The sequence below is a fragment of the Macaca nemestrina genome, chromosome 7, assembly GCF_043159975.1.
Source record: "Macaca nemestrina isolate mMacNem1 chromosome 7, mMacNem.hap1, whole genome shotgun sequence".
NCBI classification, from domain to species: domain Eukaryota; kingdom Metazoa; phylum Chordata; class Mammalia; order Primates; family Cercopithecidae; genus Macaca; species Macaca nemestrina.
Window position 1 is genome coordinate 159,131,294 of NC_092131.1, and position 15,902 is coordinate 159,147,195.

General features: G+C 39.3%; 1 protein-coding gene across 7 annotated transcripts in view; it reads left to right on the forward strand.

Moving 5' to 3' along the window:
* The window catches only part of LOC105491561 (tau tubulin kinase 2), a 176,272-nt gene that overhangs the window by 32,266 nt on the left and 128,104 nt on the right, over positions 1–15,902 (forward strand). For 4 of the 7 annotated variants that reach the window (XM_024796302.2, XM_071067020.1, XM_071067021.1 and 1 more), the window contains exons 2-3: positions 6,998–7,134; positions 13,015–13,162. In XM_024796302.2, the coding sequence (XP_024652070.2) occupies positions 7,066–7,134; positions 13,015–13,162 (217 nt within the window). In that variant the 5' untranslated portion in view covers positions 6,998–7,065. Of the gene's footprint in view, positions 1–6,997; positions 7,135–13,014; positions 13,163–13,194; positions 14,334–15,902 lie in introns of those variants that run through there. The other 3 variants (XM_071067022.1, XM_071067024.1, XM_071067023.1) reach the window with 3 other exon arrangements.

Below are 15,902 nucleotides of genomic sequence, written 5' to 3' on the forward strand. Positions count from 1 at the left end.
TTTGCTCAGAATGACTCACAGAGCTCATGAAAGTGCTATATTTAAAATTGCCTTTTTATTATAAAGGATACGAATGAACAATCAGATGAAGAGGACTATATGATAAGTTTGTAAGGCTCTCAAGCACGGGAGCGTCTATCCTTGTGCAGCCAGAGTGCACCACCCTCTTAGTACATCGGTATGTTCACCAACCAGGAAGCTCCCTGAGCCTTGTTGTTCAGAGTGTTTTTTTTTTCCCCCAATTTCTTTTTTATCTAGCTGAATTTAAGATTTACAGAGTTTTTAATATCCAGAGTTCAGGGCTGGGCACAGTGGCTTATGCCTGTAATCCCAGCACTTTAGGAGCCTGAGGTGGGAGGATCGTTTGAGTCTAGGAGTTCAAGACCAGCTTGGGCAACATACCCAGACCCTGTCCCTACACAAAGTGAAATGAGCTGGGTGTAGTGGCACATGCATGTAGTCTAGCTACTTGGGAAGCTGAGACGGGAGGACTGCTTGAGCCCAGGAGTTCGAGGCTGCAACGAGCTACGACTGTACCACTGCACTCCAGCCTGGGCGATAGTGAGACCCTCATCTCTTAAAACAAACAAACAAACAAACAAAAAAAACGGGCGCAGTGGCTCACGCCTGTAATGCCAGCACTTTGGGAGGCTGAGGCGGGTGGATCACCTGAGGTCAGGAGTTTGAGACCAGCCTAGCCAAACATGGTAAAACCCTGTCTCTACTGAAAATACAAAAAAATTAGTCAGGTGTGGTGGCCCGCTACTCACAAGGCTAAGGCAGGAGAATCGCTTGAACCCTGGAGGCGGAGGTTGCAGTGAGCCAAGATTGCGCCAGTGCACTCCATCCTGGGCAAAAAGAGTGAGACTCCATCTCAAAAAAACAACAACAAAAAGAGCTTATTACATAGGCATGGTTGATGAAATCACTGGTCATGTGATTGAACTCAATCACTAGTCTCTCTTTTTTCCTGAAAGTTGGGAGGTGGAGATGAAAGTTCTAGTAAAGCATATGTAGTCATATGCTTTCAGGTGACAGCCCCCATCCTGAAGCTTGGAGTCACTTCATTAGCATAACAGAGGCATTCATATCACTTAGGAAATTCCAAGCACTGCCAGGAATTTGGAGATGAATACCAATTCTCTGACACCAAAATGTAAGATAAGAAAAATAAACTGTTCTCACTACTATACTCAATACTTCTGGCAAATGACAGAGAAGTGCGATTTGCTAGAATGGCTCTCAGAACTCAGGGAAACACTTTATTTATGCTTACTGGTTTATTATCTAATAAGGATATAAACAAGGATACAGATGAAGAGATACATAGGGCAAAGTCTGGAAGGATCCTCAGAGCAGGAGTTTCTTTCCTCATGAAGTTAGGATACACTACCCTCACAACATGCTTATTAGTCTCCAAAACTTGTCCTTTTGTGTTTTTAGTGGAGGCTTCATTAAGGCATGATTGATTAAACCATTAGCCATTGGTAGTCTACTCAACCTTCAGCATCTCTCTCCTCCCCAGACCTTGTGAGTGGGGCTGAAAGTTCCAGCCCTCTGATCACATGGTTGGTTTCCCTGGCAACCAGCCCTCTATCTTTAAAGATTTCCTAAAGTCACCTCATTAACAAAAACCCAGATGTGGTTGAAAGGGGCTTGTTATGAATAACAAAATCTACTCCTATCATCTTTTATCTATCTGGAGCTATTTCAGGAACCAAGGACAAAAACCAAATATTATACCAAAAGATGTTCCTATCACCCTAATCACTTCAGAAATTATAAGGGCTTTATGAACTCTGAACAAGAACCAGGGACAAAGACCAAATATTTGTATTTCTTATTATTAATATAAGCCACAATATCACAACCAAATATATTTTTAAATTATACCCTAATGGTACTGTTTTAGCTTCTGTATTTTTGCCAATTTTCTATCTAGTTATTTCTTTGGTACAGGAGCGAAGTCTTCAGTTGTTCTATGGATTTGTCTGCTCCAGTTATAATCACAGATTTGTCTGTTTCTCCTTTCAGTTCGTTAATTTTTATTTCATGTATTTTGATGGTCTTTTTAAGGTGCATACATGTTTATAATTTCTTTGTAAATTGGCTCTTCCATGGTTCTGTATTTCTTTTTATCTCCAGTGATTTTCTTTGCCCTGAAGTCAGCACTGTCAGATATTATAATAGATGCTCCAGCTTTCCTTTTGTTAATATTTGCATGGTATACTTTTTCCCCATTTCTTTTAACCTACGTAATAATAGTATTATTATTGTTATTATTTTCAGTGGTATTTAGTATATTCACTTTAACCTACGTATTATTTTTGAAGTGAGTTTCTTATAGAATCATATTTATCCTGCTAATCTCTGTCTTTTCAGTGGCATGTTTATGCCATTTATACTTAAGGTAATTACAGGTAAGTTTGGATTCAGGTCAACCATTGTATTATTTGTTTTATGTTTGTCCCTTTATTTTTGTTCTTCTGTTTCTTTCTGCCTACTTTTGGATTATCTTAACACGTTTTGGTATTCCACTTTTTTTCTTGCTTTTCGTGGTGTCTCTTTGTGTAGTTTTTAAAGCGATTGCTCTAGGACTTACAATATATCTCCTTTTTACCATCTACTTAGAATTCTTACATTAAATATTAACTATGTTATATAAATATTATATAATATGAATATTACATTACCTGAAATAATGCAGAAACCTAACCACCATCATGAGTCCCTTTACCATTCTACTTTTTTTTTTTTTTTGAGACGGAGGTTTGCTCTTGTCGCCCAGGCTGGAGTGCAATGGCGCAATCTCGGGTCACCACAACCTCAGCCTTCCGGGTTCAAGCGATTCTCCTGCCTCAGCCTCTCGAGTAGCTGGGATTACAGGCATGTGTCCCCACACCTGGCTAATTTTGTATTTTTAGTAGAGACAGGGTTTCTCTGTATTGGTCAGGCTGGTCTCAAGCTCCCGACCTCAGGTGTTCCGCCTGCCTCGGCCTTACGAAGTGCTGGGATTACGGTTGTGATCCACCGTGCCTGGCTGTTTTCTAGTTATTTTTAATTTTTTTTTTCTGTTTAATTTTCAGCAGTTTGATTATGATATGTTTAAGAGTTTTGTGTGTGTGTGTGCGCGCGCCTATTGTATTCAGTCAGCTTCATCAATCTGTTGTTTTATGTCCTTCACAAAATTTGTGAAGTTTTAGCCATTTTTAATATTTTTTCTATCCTAAACTGTTACCTCTTCTTTTATGACTCTAATGACACAAATATTAGAATTTTTAGTATTGTCCCACTAGTCCCTGGGGTCTATATTCATTTATAAGAATCTTTTATCTTCAGACTGTGTAATTTCTATAGATCTGTCTTCCAGTTTACTGACTCTTTACTCTGACACTGCCATTTTTCTATTGACCCCATCCAGTGAAATTTTAAAATTTCAGTTACTGTATTTTTCACTTCTAAATTATTTATTTGTTTATTTATTTATTTTTATTTTATTTTTTTTATTTTTTGAGATGGCGTCTCACTCTGTCGCCCAGGCTGGAGTACAGTGGCGCCATCTCAGCTCATTGCAACCTCCACCTCCTGGATTCAAGCGATTTTCCTGCTTCAGTTTCCTGAGTAGCTGGGATTACAGGCACCTACTACCACGCCCAGCTAATTGTTTTTTTTTTTTTTTTTTTTTTTTTGAGATGGAGTCTCTCTCTGTCGCCCGGGCTAGAGTGCAGTGGCCGGATCTCAGCTCACTGCAAGCTCCGCCTCCCGGGTTCACGCCATTCTCCTGCCTCAGCCTCCCGAGTAGCTGGGACTACAGGCGCCCGCCACCTCGCCCGGCTAGTTTTTTGTATTTTTTTAGTAGAGATGGGGTTTCACAGTGTTAGCCAGGATGGTCTCGATCTCCTGACCTCGTGATCCGCCCGTTTTGGCCTCCCAAAGTGCTGGGATTACAGGCTTGAGCCACCGCGCCCGCCTAATTTTTGTATTTTTAGTAGAGATGGGGTTTCACCACGTTGGCCAGGCTGGTCTCGAACTCTTGACCTTGTGATCTGCCTGCCTCAGCCTCCCAAAGTGCTAGTATTACAGGCGTGAGCCACCATGCCTGGCTTAAATTTTTAATTTCTTTCTTTATGTCTCTTATTTCTTTACTGAGACTTTATATCTTTTTATTCATTTCTAGGGTGTTCACCTTTATTTCTTGTAGCATTTTTGCCTGATAAATCCTAAATCTGTGTCATCTTGGCATTTGTATCTATTGATTGCACTTTCATATATAAATTGAGATATTCTTGGTTCTTTGTGTGCTTGGTAATTTTGGATTGTGTGCCCAACATTAAAAGATTTTTTTTTTTTTTTTTTTTTGAAATTTGAGTCTTATTTAAAATCTGTGGAGAATGTTGATTTTTTTTTTGAGACGGAGTCTCGTTCTGTCACCCAGGCTGTAATGCAGTGGCACAATCTCGGCTCACTGCAACCTTTGCCTCCCGGATTCAAGCCATTCTCCTGCCTCAGCCTCCTGCGTAGCTGGGGCTACAGGCGCTCACCACCATGCCTGGCCTAATTTTTGCATTTTTAGTAGAGACAGGGTCTTGCCATGTTGCCCAGGCTGGTCTCAAACTCCTGACCTCAAGAGATTCACCTGTCTCGGCCTCCCAAAGTGTTGGGATTATAGGTGTGAGCCACCATGCCCAGCTGAAGTAATTATTTTCTGTGTGACTATGGCACAAACTCAGTATGCAATGGATGCAATGGGTTATTGTTTTATAATTCTTTTAGTTCCATAGGTTTTTGGGGAACAGATTGCAGTAGATTATTGGTTTCAGTTGGTTTTGAATTGTCCTTTATTTTTAGTGTTTTTAAAAATTTTTGTCTTTTGTTTTGAACATGCCATCATTCGTTTTCTGAACAAAATGCTAAATTTATTGTGCGATATACAAGGGAGAGCCATAATTGTAGGACATAATTTCTCTGAATGAAACAAACTGTCCAACCAGGTGCAGTGGTTCATGCTTATGATCCCACCATTTTGGGAGGCTGAGGTAGGAGGATCACTGGAGGCTATGAGTCTGAGACCAGCCTGGACAACATAGTGAGACCCTGTCTATTAAAAATAAACAAACAAACAAACGATGTTATCCACGTATGGTAGTGCGCTCCTGTAGTCCCAGCTCCTTGGGAGGCTGAGATGGGAAGATTGCTTGAGCCCAGGAGTTCAAGGATATAATGAGCTGTGATTGCACAACTGCACTCCAACCTGGGTGACAGAGCAAGACTTTGTTTTAAAAGAAAAGAAAAGAAACTGCTGGTCTTAAATAGGATTTGAGGAATTATGTTGTTCAGGGATTGGTGAAGTTAGGAGTATTTAGGAATTGATTGACCTTTTATTATGTAAATGTGGTTATGAATTGTGGTGTTGCTGACTGGTGACTTGCTGAAGTGATATCACTCATTCAGAACTCCCTTTGATGGGTGTAGGATGGGTTTAACACCAGTTCTGGTGATTACTTCTTGTTATGGTCCTTTCTGGAATTTGGAGTTTAGAACTTTTTTTTTTATCATACGTAAAACATTTACATGGTTCCAGAATCAAAACTATATCACAAGATGCATTCACGGAAGTCTGGCTTTCTTCCTTATCCCTTCCATCCTTTTTTTCTTTCTTTTTTGAGACAGGATCTTATTCTGTCACCCAGGCTGGAGGGCAGTGGCACCTTCACGGCTCACTGCAACCTCAGCCTTCCAAGCTCAAGTGATCCTCCCTGCTCAGACTCCTGAGTAGCTGGGACTACGAGTACGTGCAAGCACGTCTGGCTAATTTTTAAATTTGTTGTAGAGATGGGATCTCCCTGTGTTGCCCAGGCTGGTCTCAAACTCCAGGGCTCAAGCATCCCTCCTGCCTCAGCCTCCCAAGATGCTGAGATTACAGGTGTGAGCTACCACACCTGGCCTTTTGTTTTGCTTTCTATTGAGTAAAGGTTGAAACAGTCTGCAGGCCAAATTTGGCCCACTTTTTTTTTTTTTTGTAAATAAGATTTTGTTGGAGCACAGCCATACTCATTCGTTTACATAATTGTGTGTGGCTTTTGTGCTACAGTGGCAGAATTGAGTAACTATAACAGAGAATACAGTATGTGGCCTAGAGACTAAAATATTTACTTTCCAGACCTGTTTTGAAAAAATTTGCTGACTTCTGCTACAAAGAATCATTTTCATTAAGTTTTAGCTTATCTCTCCTTCTTTTCCTTTCTTTCTAAAAAAAAAAAGCAGATACTTAAATATACTCAACATTTATCTCCTTTTTCTGCAAAGTATAGCATACTATAAACCCTTTACTGTCTTGCCTTTTTTCACTAAACAATGTATCTTGAAAGTCACTCTGTATCAATATTGTTTTCATTCCTGGACTAGGTTACAGTTTTCATCTCCTTTAGGCTGTATTTTTCTGCTATATCTTCATTTTCTACAGGTATGCTGTTCATCTTATTAATATCCTCTTTTTCTTAGAATGTCGTTGTATCAGGTTTGGTCAACAACCCTTTTCTTTGTTAGTATTTATTTCCTATGCATTTTAAGTGCATTTTGTAACATTAAAATATTAGCTATAATGTTATTAAGCTCTAAGTTACAAACTATAAGCAGTTGTAAATTAGGTACTGTGTCTTTTCAGCAGTATATTGTACTCAGGATAGTCATCTACCTAGTTTAAGTGCCAGGACATCATGCTTGCCCTATAATCTAACAATCTCAGTTATTATAAATAATACCTGTGTTTTAACAGTGTCTTTGTAACACCTAGCTATTTCACTGGGCATCTGTGATGGAAAGATATGTGGTTTTAAAAAATATGCATTAAACATTTCTGGGTCTTTTTCCCCTTCTTCCCAACAAAGTAGCCAAACTAATGTATAGTATTAGTAGTGCTTACTGATGTTGGAATGTTATTTGTGTTGATTAGTTAACCCTAATATACTGCTACTATTTTTTGTTATTGTTGTTTTAGGTTAAATGGAAACCACCCTTGAGAACTGGATGCCTGTGTAACTGTTCTACCATAATCAGTGTATTGCAATGAGCGGGGGAGGAGAGCAGCCGGATATCCTGAGTGTTGGAATTCTAGTGAAAGAAAGATGGAAAGTGGTGAGTGTACATCTCAGAGTGTGTGTGTGTGTGTGTGTGTGTGTGTGTATACATATCGGGGTAATTTTTGGTATCCTGATAAAAATAGCATGTCATTAGGAAATATTATATACATTACTTATATGCCTAAAGCAGTTATTTACACTTATTTTTCTATGATTAAGCTCTGTTTATACCCTAATTCTTACTCTTGCTTCATATAGTACTAAATTTTTGAACAAATGAAAAAATACAGTGTTTGAAATTACAATGAGCTGGCCGGGCGCGGTGGCTCACGCCTGTAATCCCAGCACTTAGGGAGGCCGAGGCGGGCCGATCATGAGGTCAGGAGATCGAGGCCATCCTGGCTAACATGGTGAAACCCCATCTCTACTAAAAAAAAAATACAAACAATTAGCCGGGTGTGGTGTGGGTGCCTCTAGTCCCGGCTACTCAGGAGGCTGAGGCAGGAGAATGGTGTGAACCCGGGAGGCGGAGCTTGCAGTGAGCTGAGATTGCGCCACTTCACTCCAGCCTGGGCAACAAGAGCGAGACTCCATCTCAAAAAAAAAAAAAAGCAAGTCCAATGAGCTGCTCTTTTTTTTTTTTTATTATTAAGGAAAATTGTAAGTATACATAGAAAATAGAGACTTATATAATGAACCTCCATGTAGTCATGACCCAAGTTAAATAGTCATCAGTGTATGATTAATCTTGTTTCATCTCTCTCCCAGAATATTTTGAAGTGATATTTAACCTTAGCATTTCTTCTGTGTATACTTCAGTATGTATCTCTAACAAATAAGGACTTTTAAAAACATAATCGTAATACCATTATCATACCTTAAAAATAATCATTTCTTTCCTGCTGACTCCTCCCCCAAGGTTGTGTGTCATTTTGTCTGTTAGCATGTGGTATTTTCAGCTACTTTCTACTGTTATAAAATACTGTAGTAGTACTAGAAACAGGTAATCATTTCTTAATATCACCAAATATAGTTTTAGTTTTCATATTCTCCTGATTGTAAAGTATTTTCAACAGTCTGAATCAAGATCCAAATAAAATCTGGATATTGTAATTAGTTGCCATCACTTAAGTTTCTTTTCATTTCTAGGTTCCTTCCTCTTTATTGTTCTTTTTTTCCCCTTACAATTTATTTACTGAAGAAATTAGGTGATTTGTCTGTAAAATTTCCCATGGTTTGGATTTTGCTATCTGCTTCCATTTGATGTTAACACGTTTCTCTGTCTTGTGTATTTCATGTAAATTGGTAGTTATATCTACAGGCTGGATTAGATCTGACTTTAGGTTTGTTTTGAGATGGGGACATCTTTTTTTCATAAATGTTATTGTGAGCCTTCACTAGGAGGCATATAATATCTTATTGCCCATCTGTCTATCTTTTTTGTGGTGGTAACACTATTGATGATCATTGCCTAGGGCTATTATTTATGGATTGCAAATTAGTGATATTCCATAATTCATTTATTAGCTGAAGTGTATCTATAAGGACAAATTTTTTTATCATCAATTATTTGATTATCTTGAGGTACAATTTGATTAGGAAAACAAGATAAATACTTGCTTCTCTTTTTTAATTTACCAGTTTTCAGAACAATGAATTGGTTTCTTATCATTCTCCAAAAGTGACCAATTAGATTTGTTTTTTAGTATAATTAAGAAAGATTTGAACAAATTTATGTGTTTCAGTCCATGGTAGTTATCCTTATAGATGTTTAAATTGTCTTATTTGACTAAGGGGACACACTTCACATTGTCTTCTGAGTTCTTTTGACAGGATCCTAATAGTCTTTCAATGGCTTTCTTTCCCTAGACCTAGAATCTGCCATCTCTCTAATACTACTCATTTCTTTAAGGAACTATTTTTGTTTTGGATATATTTAATTATTTTTTATTGCTACACAGTCCACCAAAGTTTTTTTCCATTAGTAGGTTTTACAAAGCTATTTTAATGGTTCCCTTAATTTATGAACAGATTGGAAAAAGAAGACCCTTTAGAAATAGAATTTTTATTTTTTATTCGTATGGTACAGTGTGTTTTACTGATTAGGTAAGTCAGTAGACTTTGAAAATTTACTTGACCAAATATAAGAAAACTATGTCAGCATCATGGACTGGTGCAGGGAGATTCAGCAGTTGCTAATCTTTTATGTAAGTCAGACATGAGTGTTGCTTTGGTGAGAGGATTACACTAAGCACTGTGTTAAGGCTAGTTTGTTCTCCAGTGGACATATCAAAAGGTGACAAGTGAAACTCTTAATTGGCATGGTTCCCTTGTCCTGGTAATTAGAACTAATATATCTGAGGAACTTATCTCCAACATTTGGGAGGGCATAGGGGCATTTTTAGTTAAAAAAAAAAATGACAAGCTCATTGTTACAGATGATGTTATAGTTATTTATTGTTATGTAACAAACTACATCAAAATTTAGAAGCTTAAAATAATCATTTTATTTTGCTTGCAGTTTTGTGCCTTAGGAATTTGGGAAGAGTTTGCCTGGGTGATCTGTCCCTTATGTGGCACTAGCAGGATTGTTTCAGTTAGAGGATCCATTTATAAATGGTTTCTTTACTCACTTGTCTGGTATCATGGGGTTCCTTAGCTCTTCACCCCCAACTCCCAACCCCCAACCTGGTGGCTTGTTTTCTAGGGCATCACCACATGGCTGTGGTTTCTCAGGATGGTCCCATTTCTTTCTTTCTTTCTTTTTTTTTTTTTTTTTGAGACAGCGTCTTACTCTGTCGCCCAGGCTGGAGTGCAGTGGCGCAATCTCAGCTCACCACAGCCTCGCCTCCCGGGTTCAAGCGACTTTCCTGCCTCAGCCTTCCGAGTAGCTGAGATTACAAGCGTGCACCATCACACCGGCTAATTTTTGTATTTTGAGTAGAGGTGGGGTTTCACCATGTTGGCAAGGCTGGTCTCAAACTCCTAACCTCAGGTGATCCACCCGCCTCGACCTCCCAAAGTGCTGGGATTACAGATGTGAGCCATTGCGCCCGGCCAGATGGTCCCATTTCTTACATGGTGGCTAGCTTTCAAGAGACAGGAAATGGAAGCTACCAGGCTGGTTAAGGGCTGTCCTCAGAGCTGGCACAGTGTCACTTTGCCCTATTCTGTTGATGAAAGCAGTTAAGGGGAAAATGGACTCTACCTCTTGATGGCGGAGTAGCAAGGTCACATTGCCTTCATCAGTGTGAAAGGTTTTCTTCACATTGAAGAAGAGCAGGGATGGATGATATTATTGTGCCTATTGTTGGAAAATACAATCTCCCACAGACCTTACCTCTATTCTTCCTGTAATCTGTGTACCCCAATCATACTAAACTGCCTCTCTCTTTGCCTCATAAACCTTGATAATTTCTTAGGGCTTTGTCAGGCCAATTAAAAAATGCTCTATTAATGTTTAAATGGCATTATAGGGATAGAAATAGACAAAGAAGCAAAAACATTTACTTCAGCCTAGTTGTTTTATTCTGTCATTTAGTAAGGTTTTTTGTGAGGTAAAACATGAAGCTGCCTCTACCAGTCCTTAGTTAGAAAGGAATCTGTTTGGTACTGTGTATGAGTTTTTAAAGCTACACTAGGTTTTATTTAATGGGCAAAATATAAAGAATCATAAGTATATCAATCAAGGCCCATGAAGGAACAATTTATTTAACTTAATGCTTCTGCGACTTTTTTTTTTTTTTTGAGGCAGAGTCTCACACTGTCGCTCAGGCTGGAGTGCAGTGGCACGATCTCTGCTCACTGCAACCTCCGCCTCCCAAGTTCAAGTGATTCTCCTGCCTCAGCCTCCTGAGTAGCTGGGATTATAGGCATGCGCCACCACACCTGACTAATTTTTGTATTTTTAGTAGAGACAGGGTTTCTCCATGTTGGTCAGGCTGGTCTCAAACTCCTGACCTCGTGATCCGCCCGCCTCGGCCTCCCAAAGTGCTGGGGTTACAGGTGTGAGCCACCACACCTGGCCACTTCTGGAACTTTTTAAAAATCTTGAACTTATCCTGTAGTTTCATGTAGTATTCCTTTCCCATCACCAAATGACAATAAAGCAGGATCAGCCGGGTGCCGTGGCTCACGCCTGGAATCCCAGCATTTTGGGAGGCAGAGGTGGGCAGATCACCTGAGATCAGGAGTTTGAGACCAGCCTGGCCAACATGGTGAGACCCCATCTCTATTAAAAATACATAAATTAGCCAGGCGTGGTGGCGCACACCTGTAATCCCAGCTACTGGGGAGGCTGAGGCAGGAGAATTACTTGAACCCGGGAGGCTGAGGTTGCAGTGAGCCAAGATCATGTCACTGCACTCCAGCCCTGGAGACAGTGTGAGACTACCAACTGAAAACATTAAAAATAAATAAATAAAAATAAAGAAGGATTATGGCTCACATGTGCAAAGTAATAAGTATAGGATTATATTTATAAGTTAGCACTTTGCCAAATGCTTTGGGGGACACAAGGAAATAGAATAGAACAAATGGCCATCTCTTCGAAGAAGCTTAGTTTCTCTGTAACAGGATAGGATATTGACAATGGAAAGTTAATCAACATGACAGTTTAAAAACAAGGTATTTCATGGACAGGTCTTTAATTTGAAAAATACAAGGTAATAATACAAGTGATATCTGAGCCCTGGCTCGGTACCTGAGGTATGGCCCGGTACAGTGATTAATTGAATGATTAAACAAATAATTACTGTAGAAATTCAGAAGATAAATTAACCTAGATGTAGTAATCAGTGATGATCAAGTGGAGAAAGAGATCGAACATGGAACTGGGGCGTCTTGAGCTGGTTAGGATTTAGGACCCTGTGCCTATGATGACTTCCTACATTATATCACATCCTGGATGTTGGATAATGTGATAAGGAGACAACCTAGTTTCAGGAAATGGAAAATAATTGCTGTATCTAGCTTGAAGTATCTACCCCCACAACCCAGCTTTCAGAGCCTACAGGTGCAGTTGCCACTGACTCTTCAAAACTTGCTTATGATACTCAGACCAGCATCCTCATATTCCCCAGTTAAGCTCACATATTTTATCAGAGAGAATAGTGTTTGTTGAACTTGCTTAAATTGATTTTTTTTTTTACTCGTATATGAATAAATAGATGTATAGTGAATTCTGGGATAGTTTGGTACTGGAGTTCTCTGCCTGCTCTGTGGGCCCTGTTAGGTACCCCTGAGAAAAGGATAAGTGGTGGTGAGAGGGCTGGGTGATTTTGTAGTGTTTTTTGTTTTTTTCGTCTTTGAGATGGAGTCTCTCTCTGTCACCCAGGTTGGAATGCAGTGGCAGGATCTTGGCTTACTATTGCCTCAGCCTCCTGAGTAGCTGGGATTACAGGCATGTGCCACCATGCCTGGCTAATTTTTGTATTTTTTAGTAGAGATGGGATTTCACCATGTTGGCCAGGCTGGTCTCAAACTCCTGACCTCAAGTGAGCCTCCCGCCTCAGCCTCCCAAAGTGCTAGGATTACAGGAGTGAGCCACTGCACTCAGCCAGGATTTCATAGTTTAAAAAGTCTTCCTTAAAATTAAAACAACAAATCTGGTTGTTGAGTGGCATTTGTAGGAAGAGATTCTTTCAAATACTGTATTGTTGGTGACATTTCTGATGCTGGCTGTCAACCAAATTTTAAAATTGTTTGTGGGTGGAATAATTTCATTACTTTTTTGTGGATAAACCTGTGGGGAAAGGTTTTGATGTTATTTTCAGGCATATGTTTTCTTGGCATATACATAGTTAATTTAACAATATTGAAATATTTTATAAAACAGATTGTAAAATTATACATTTTCTAAATATAACAGATCAATTACTTTCAAGTTAGAATCTTCTAGTAATTTTGAGTGTGTGTGTTCTTATTTTCTGTGCAGTTGAGAAAGATTGGGGGTGGGGGCTTTGGAGAAATTTACGATGCCTTGGACATGCTCACCAGGGAGAATGTTGCACTGAAGGTGGAATCAGCTCAACAACCAAAACAAGTTCTGAAAATGGAGGTTGCTGTTTTGAAAAAGCTGCAAGGTAAGCCCTTTGTAGAATATACAATTTATGATTTGTATGTTAATTTATAATTTATTTGTATCTTCCTGAACCTTAATTACATTCTTTGAGTACTAATTGAATGTACTGGTGTCAGCCGGGTATAAATATGCTGAGCATTTTTCTCTTGGAAATTTTATAACTAGTTAGTAGTAGTAGAAATATGTAATTACTTAGAATAATTGGGCTTTGGGAGTTCCTTTTCATGGAGTAAGGATGAGAGAGTGTGAATTAGCAGAATTTTTACTGCTTTGGAAAGTATTGTCGTAAGTCTGCTATTTGCCTTTCTTTTTTAAACTACCAATAACAAATGCCTCTGAGTTGTCTCTGCTCATGTCTTTGGATGTTAAATGTGTTTTAATCACAGTAAGGAAGCTGCCTTCAAATCACACTGCAGGATGGATTAAAAATAATACTGTTGATTATGTGTTGATTCATATTAACTTCAGTTTCAGAGAGTATCTGTTTCTGGCCCTGTTGTCATTTTTGAAGTCCATTTTACTACTTGGGCCCCATTTGTTTTTATTATAAAAATGACTAATTTTTTTTCTGACATGAATCCAGTGGTATAAAACCCTGAATACATTGCTAGTTTGTGTTCACCTTTGTATTCTCAGCTTAATGACATACTGTCTGGTATTACTTATATTTAAATGTTTGATCTGAAACAAAATTAAATAGGGATGATCATTTTCCTTTGCCCCAGGCATATCCAAGTTTCTCTACCAGTTGACTCATTTGATTAGAGAATGATGCTAGTAAAATTATAGTTCTGGTTTTATAGTCATTTTTAGCTCAAACTTAGCTTCTCCACAACATGGTAAATCAGGAAAACAGTGGATAGATTAGCACCCATTGTCAATACTAGAAAAATAAATAATTGGAGAAGAAAGAATAGGTAAAAGGATGGCTCTCTCTTTTTCTGACCTTTTCTATTTTCTCCCCATTTCTCTTGAGTTGTTGTTCTCAACTCAGTGGTGTAGAGGCTGCACACAGGTACAGCCAGACCTACGTCTTCCTGGGTTGCACAGATCCCAGGATACCTGTGTTACTCTCAGCCAAGCCCATGAAGGGTATGTCAGCATCAGCTTGGTGTGGATAGTGCCACTTCACCTTTCTCCTACTTGGCCCCAAGGAGATGCTTCCAGGTGAGGTAGGATACAGCTTTGCTGCCCCTTCAGGAGGTTCTCCTGCTTAATTTGACTATGGTTTACTCAGGATTCTATTTTATAAAGCTTGAAGATCAGTTTAGTACCTTTTATGAATGAGTTAGAGACCCTTGGATGCTAGCTCTCTCCTTTTCTTGTATTTTATTTTTTACGTTATTAACTAAAATATTTTTCCTATCTGCTTATAAACGCATGACATCTCATTCTTAAGAACCCTTCACTTTCCAAAAATAAATTGATTTTTAATCTTCTGGTCCCTATTTCAGTGAGGCAGTCCTTGACTCTCTTCTCTTGGCTTCCTCACTTATGCCTTCTGCATACTTATTCCTCACAACTTCATTTTGTTGAGGGTGCTTTGTAATCCGGACCATTCTGATAACATTTTTATGGGGCTGAGCTGCTCTTGCTGTCATGTTGGCATAATGACTTCTTACTGAATGATCCCAATGAAAAGGCTGAGTGTAAGGAAAAGGTATTTAACCAGAGGCTAACCCTTTATAGGATTAGTTAATTTTTAAATTGATGTTCAATTTTTGATAGCTGGGATACGGGTTTTTTTTTGTTTTTTTGTTTTTTTTTTGAGTCAGAGTCTCGCTCTGTCACCAGGCTAGAGTGCAGTGGCACGATCTCAGCTCACTGCAACCTCTGCCTCTGGGGTTCAAGCGATTCTCCTGCCTCAGCCTCCCTAGTAGCTCCGACTGCAGGCACATGCCTCCACACCCAGCTAGTTTTTGTATTTTTAGTAGAGACGGGATTTCACCATGTTGGCCAGGGTGGTCTCAATCTTTTGACCTCATGATCTGCCCACCTCAGTCTCCCAAAGTGCTGGGATTACAGACATGAGCCACTGCGCCTGGCCGGGATTTTTTTTTTTTTTTAACAAGATAAAAAGATATTTTATGATGAATTAGCCCGACCCCTAATTCTGTTCCTTTTAATCAATTCCTCTTCTCAAAATTCATATACTGCCTGCTCTCACATTCCCTCAGTTCTCAATTTTCTTTCTCACAGTCTTTTCTGTACTTAACAACCCTAGATTTTCTCAGTTCAGGCAAAACTCTCATTAATAGTATGTTCCTTTCTCTTTGACCCTAAAGTGTGAAGGCCTTAGCATTTCACCCTATATTTTCTTCTGAGTGACCTTCCCCCATGCTGCTGTATCAGATTACTGTCTTTTCAAAGCTTTCTGAAATATTCTGGATGTAACCTGCAATTCTCCAATGAATCAAGCTAGACTCTTGAATTTTTTTTTTTTTTTTAGTTGGAGTCTTGCTCTATTGCCCAGGCTGGAGCGCAGTGGCATGATATCAGTTCACTGCAACCTCTGCCTCCCAGGTTCAAGCGATTCTCCTGCCTCAGACTCCTAAGTAGCTGGGACTACAGGTGGGTGCCACCACGCCCAGCTGATTTTTTGTAGTTTTAGTAGAGATGGAGTTTCACCATGTTGGCCAGGCAGCTAACTCCAGACTTCAGACAATCCTCCCATCTTGGCTTCCCAAAGTGTTGGGATTACAGGCATGAGCCACCGCACCTGGCCAAGACTCTTGAATTTT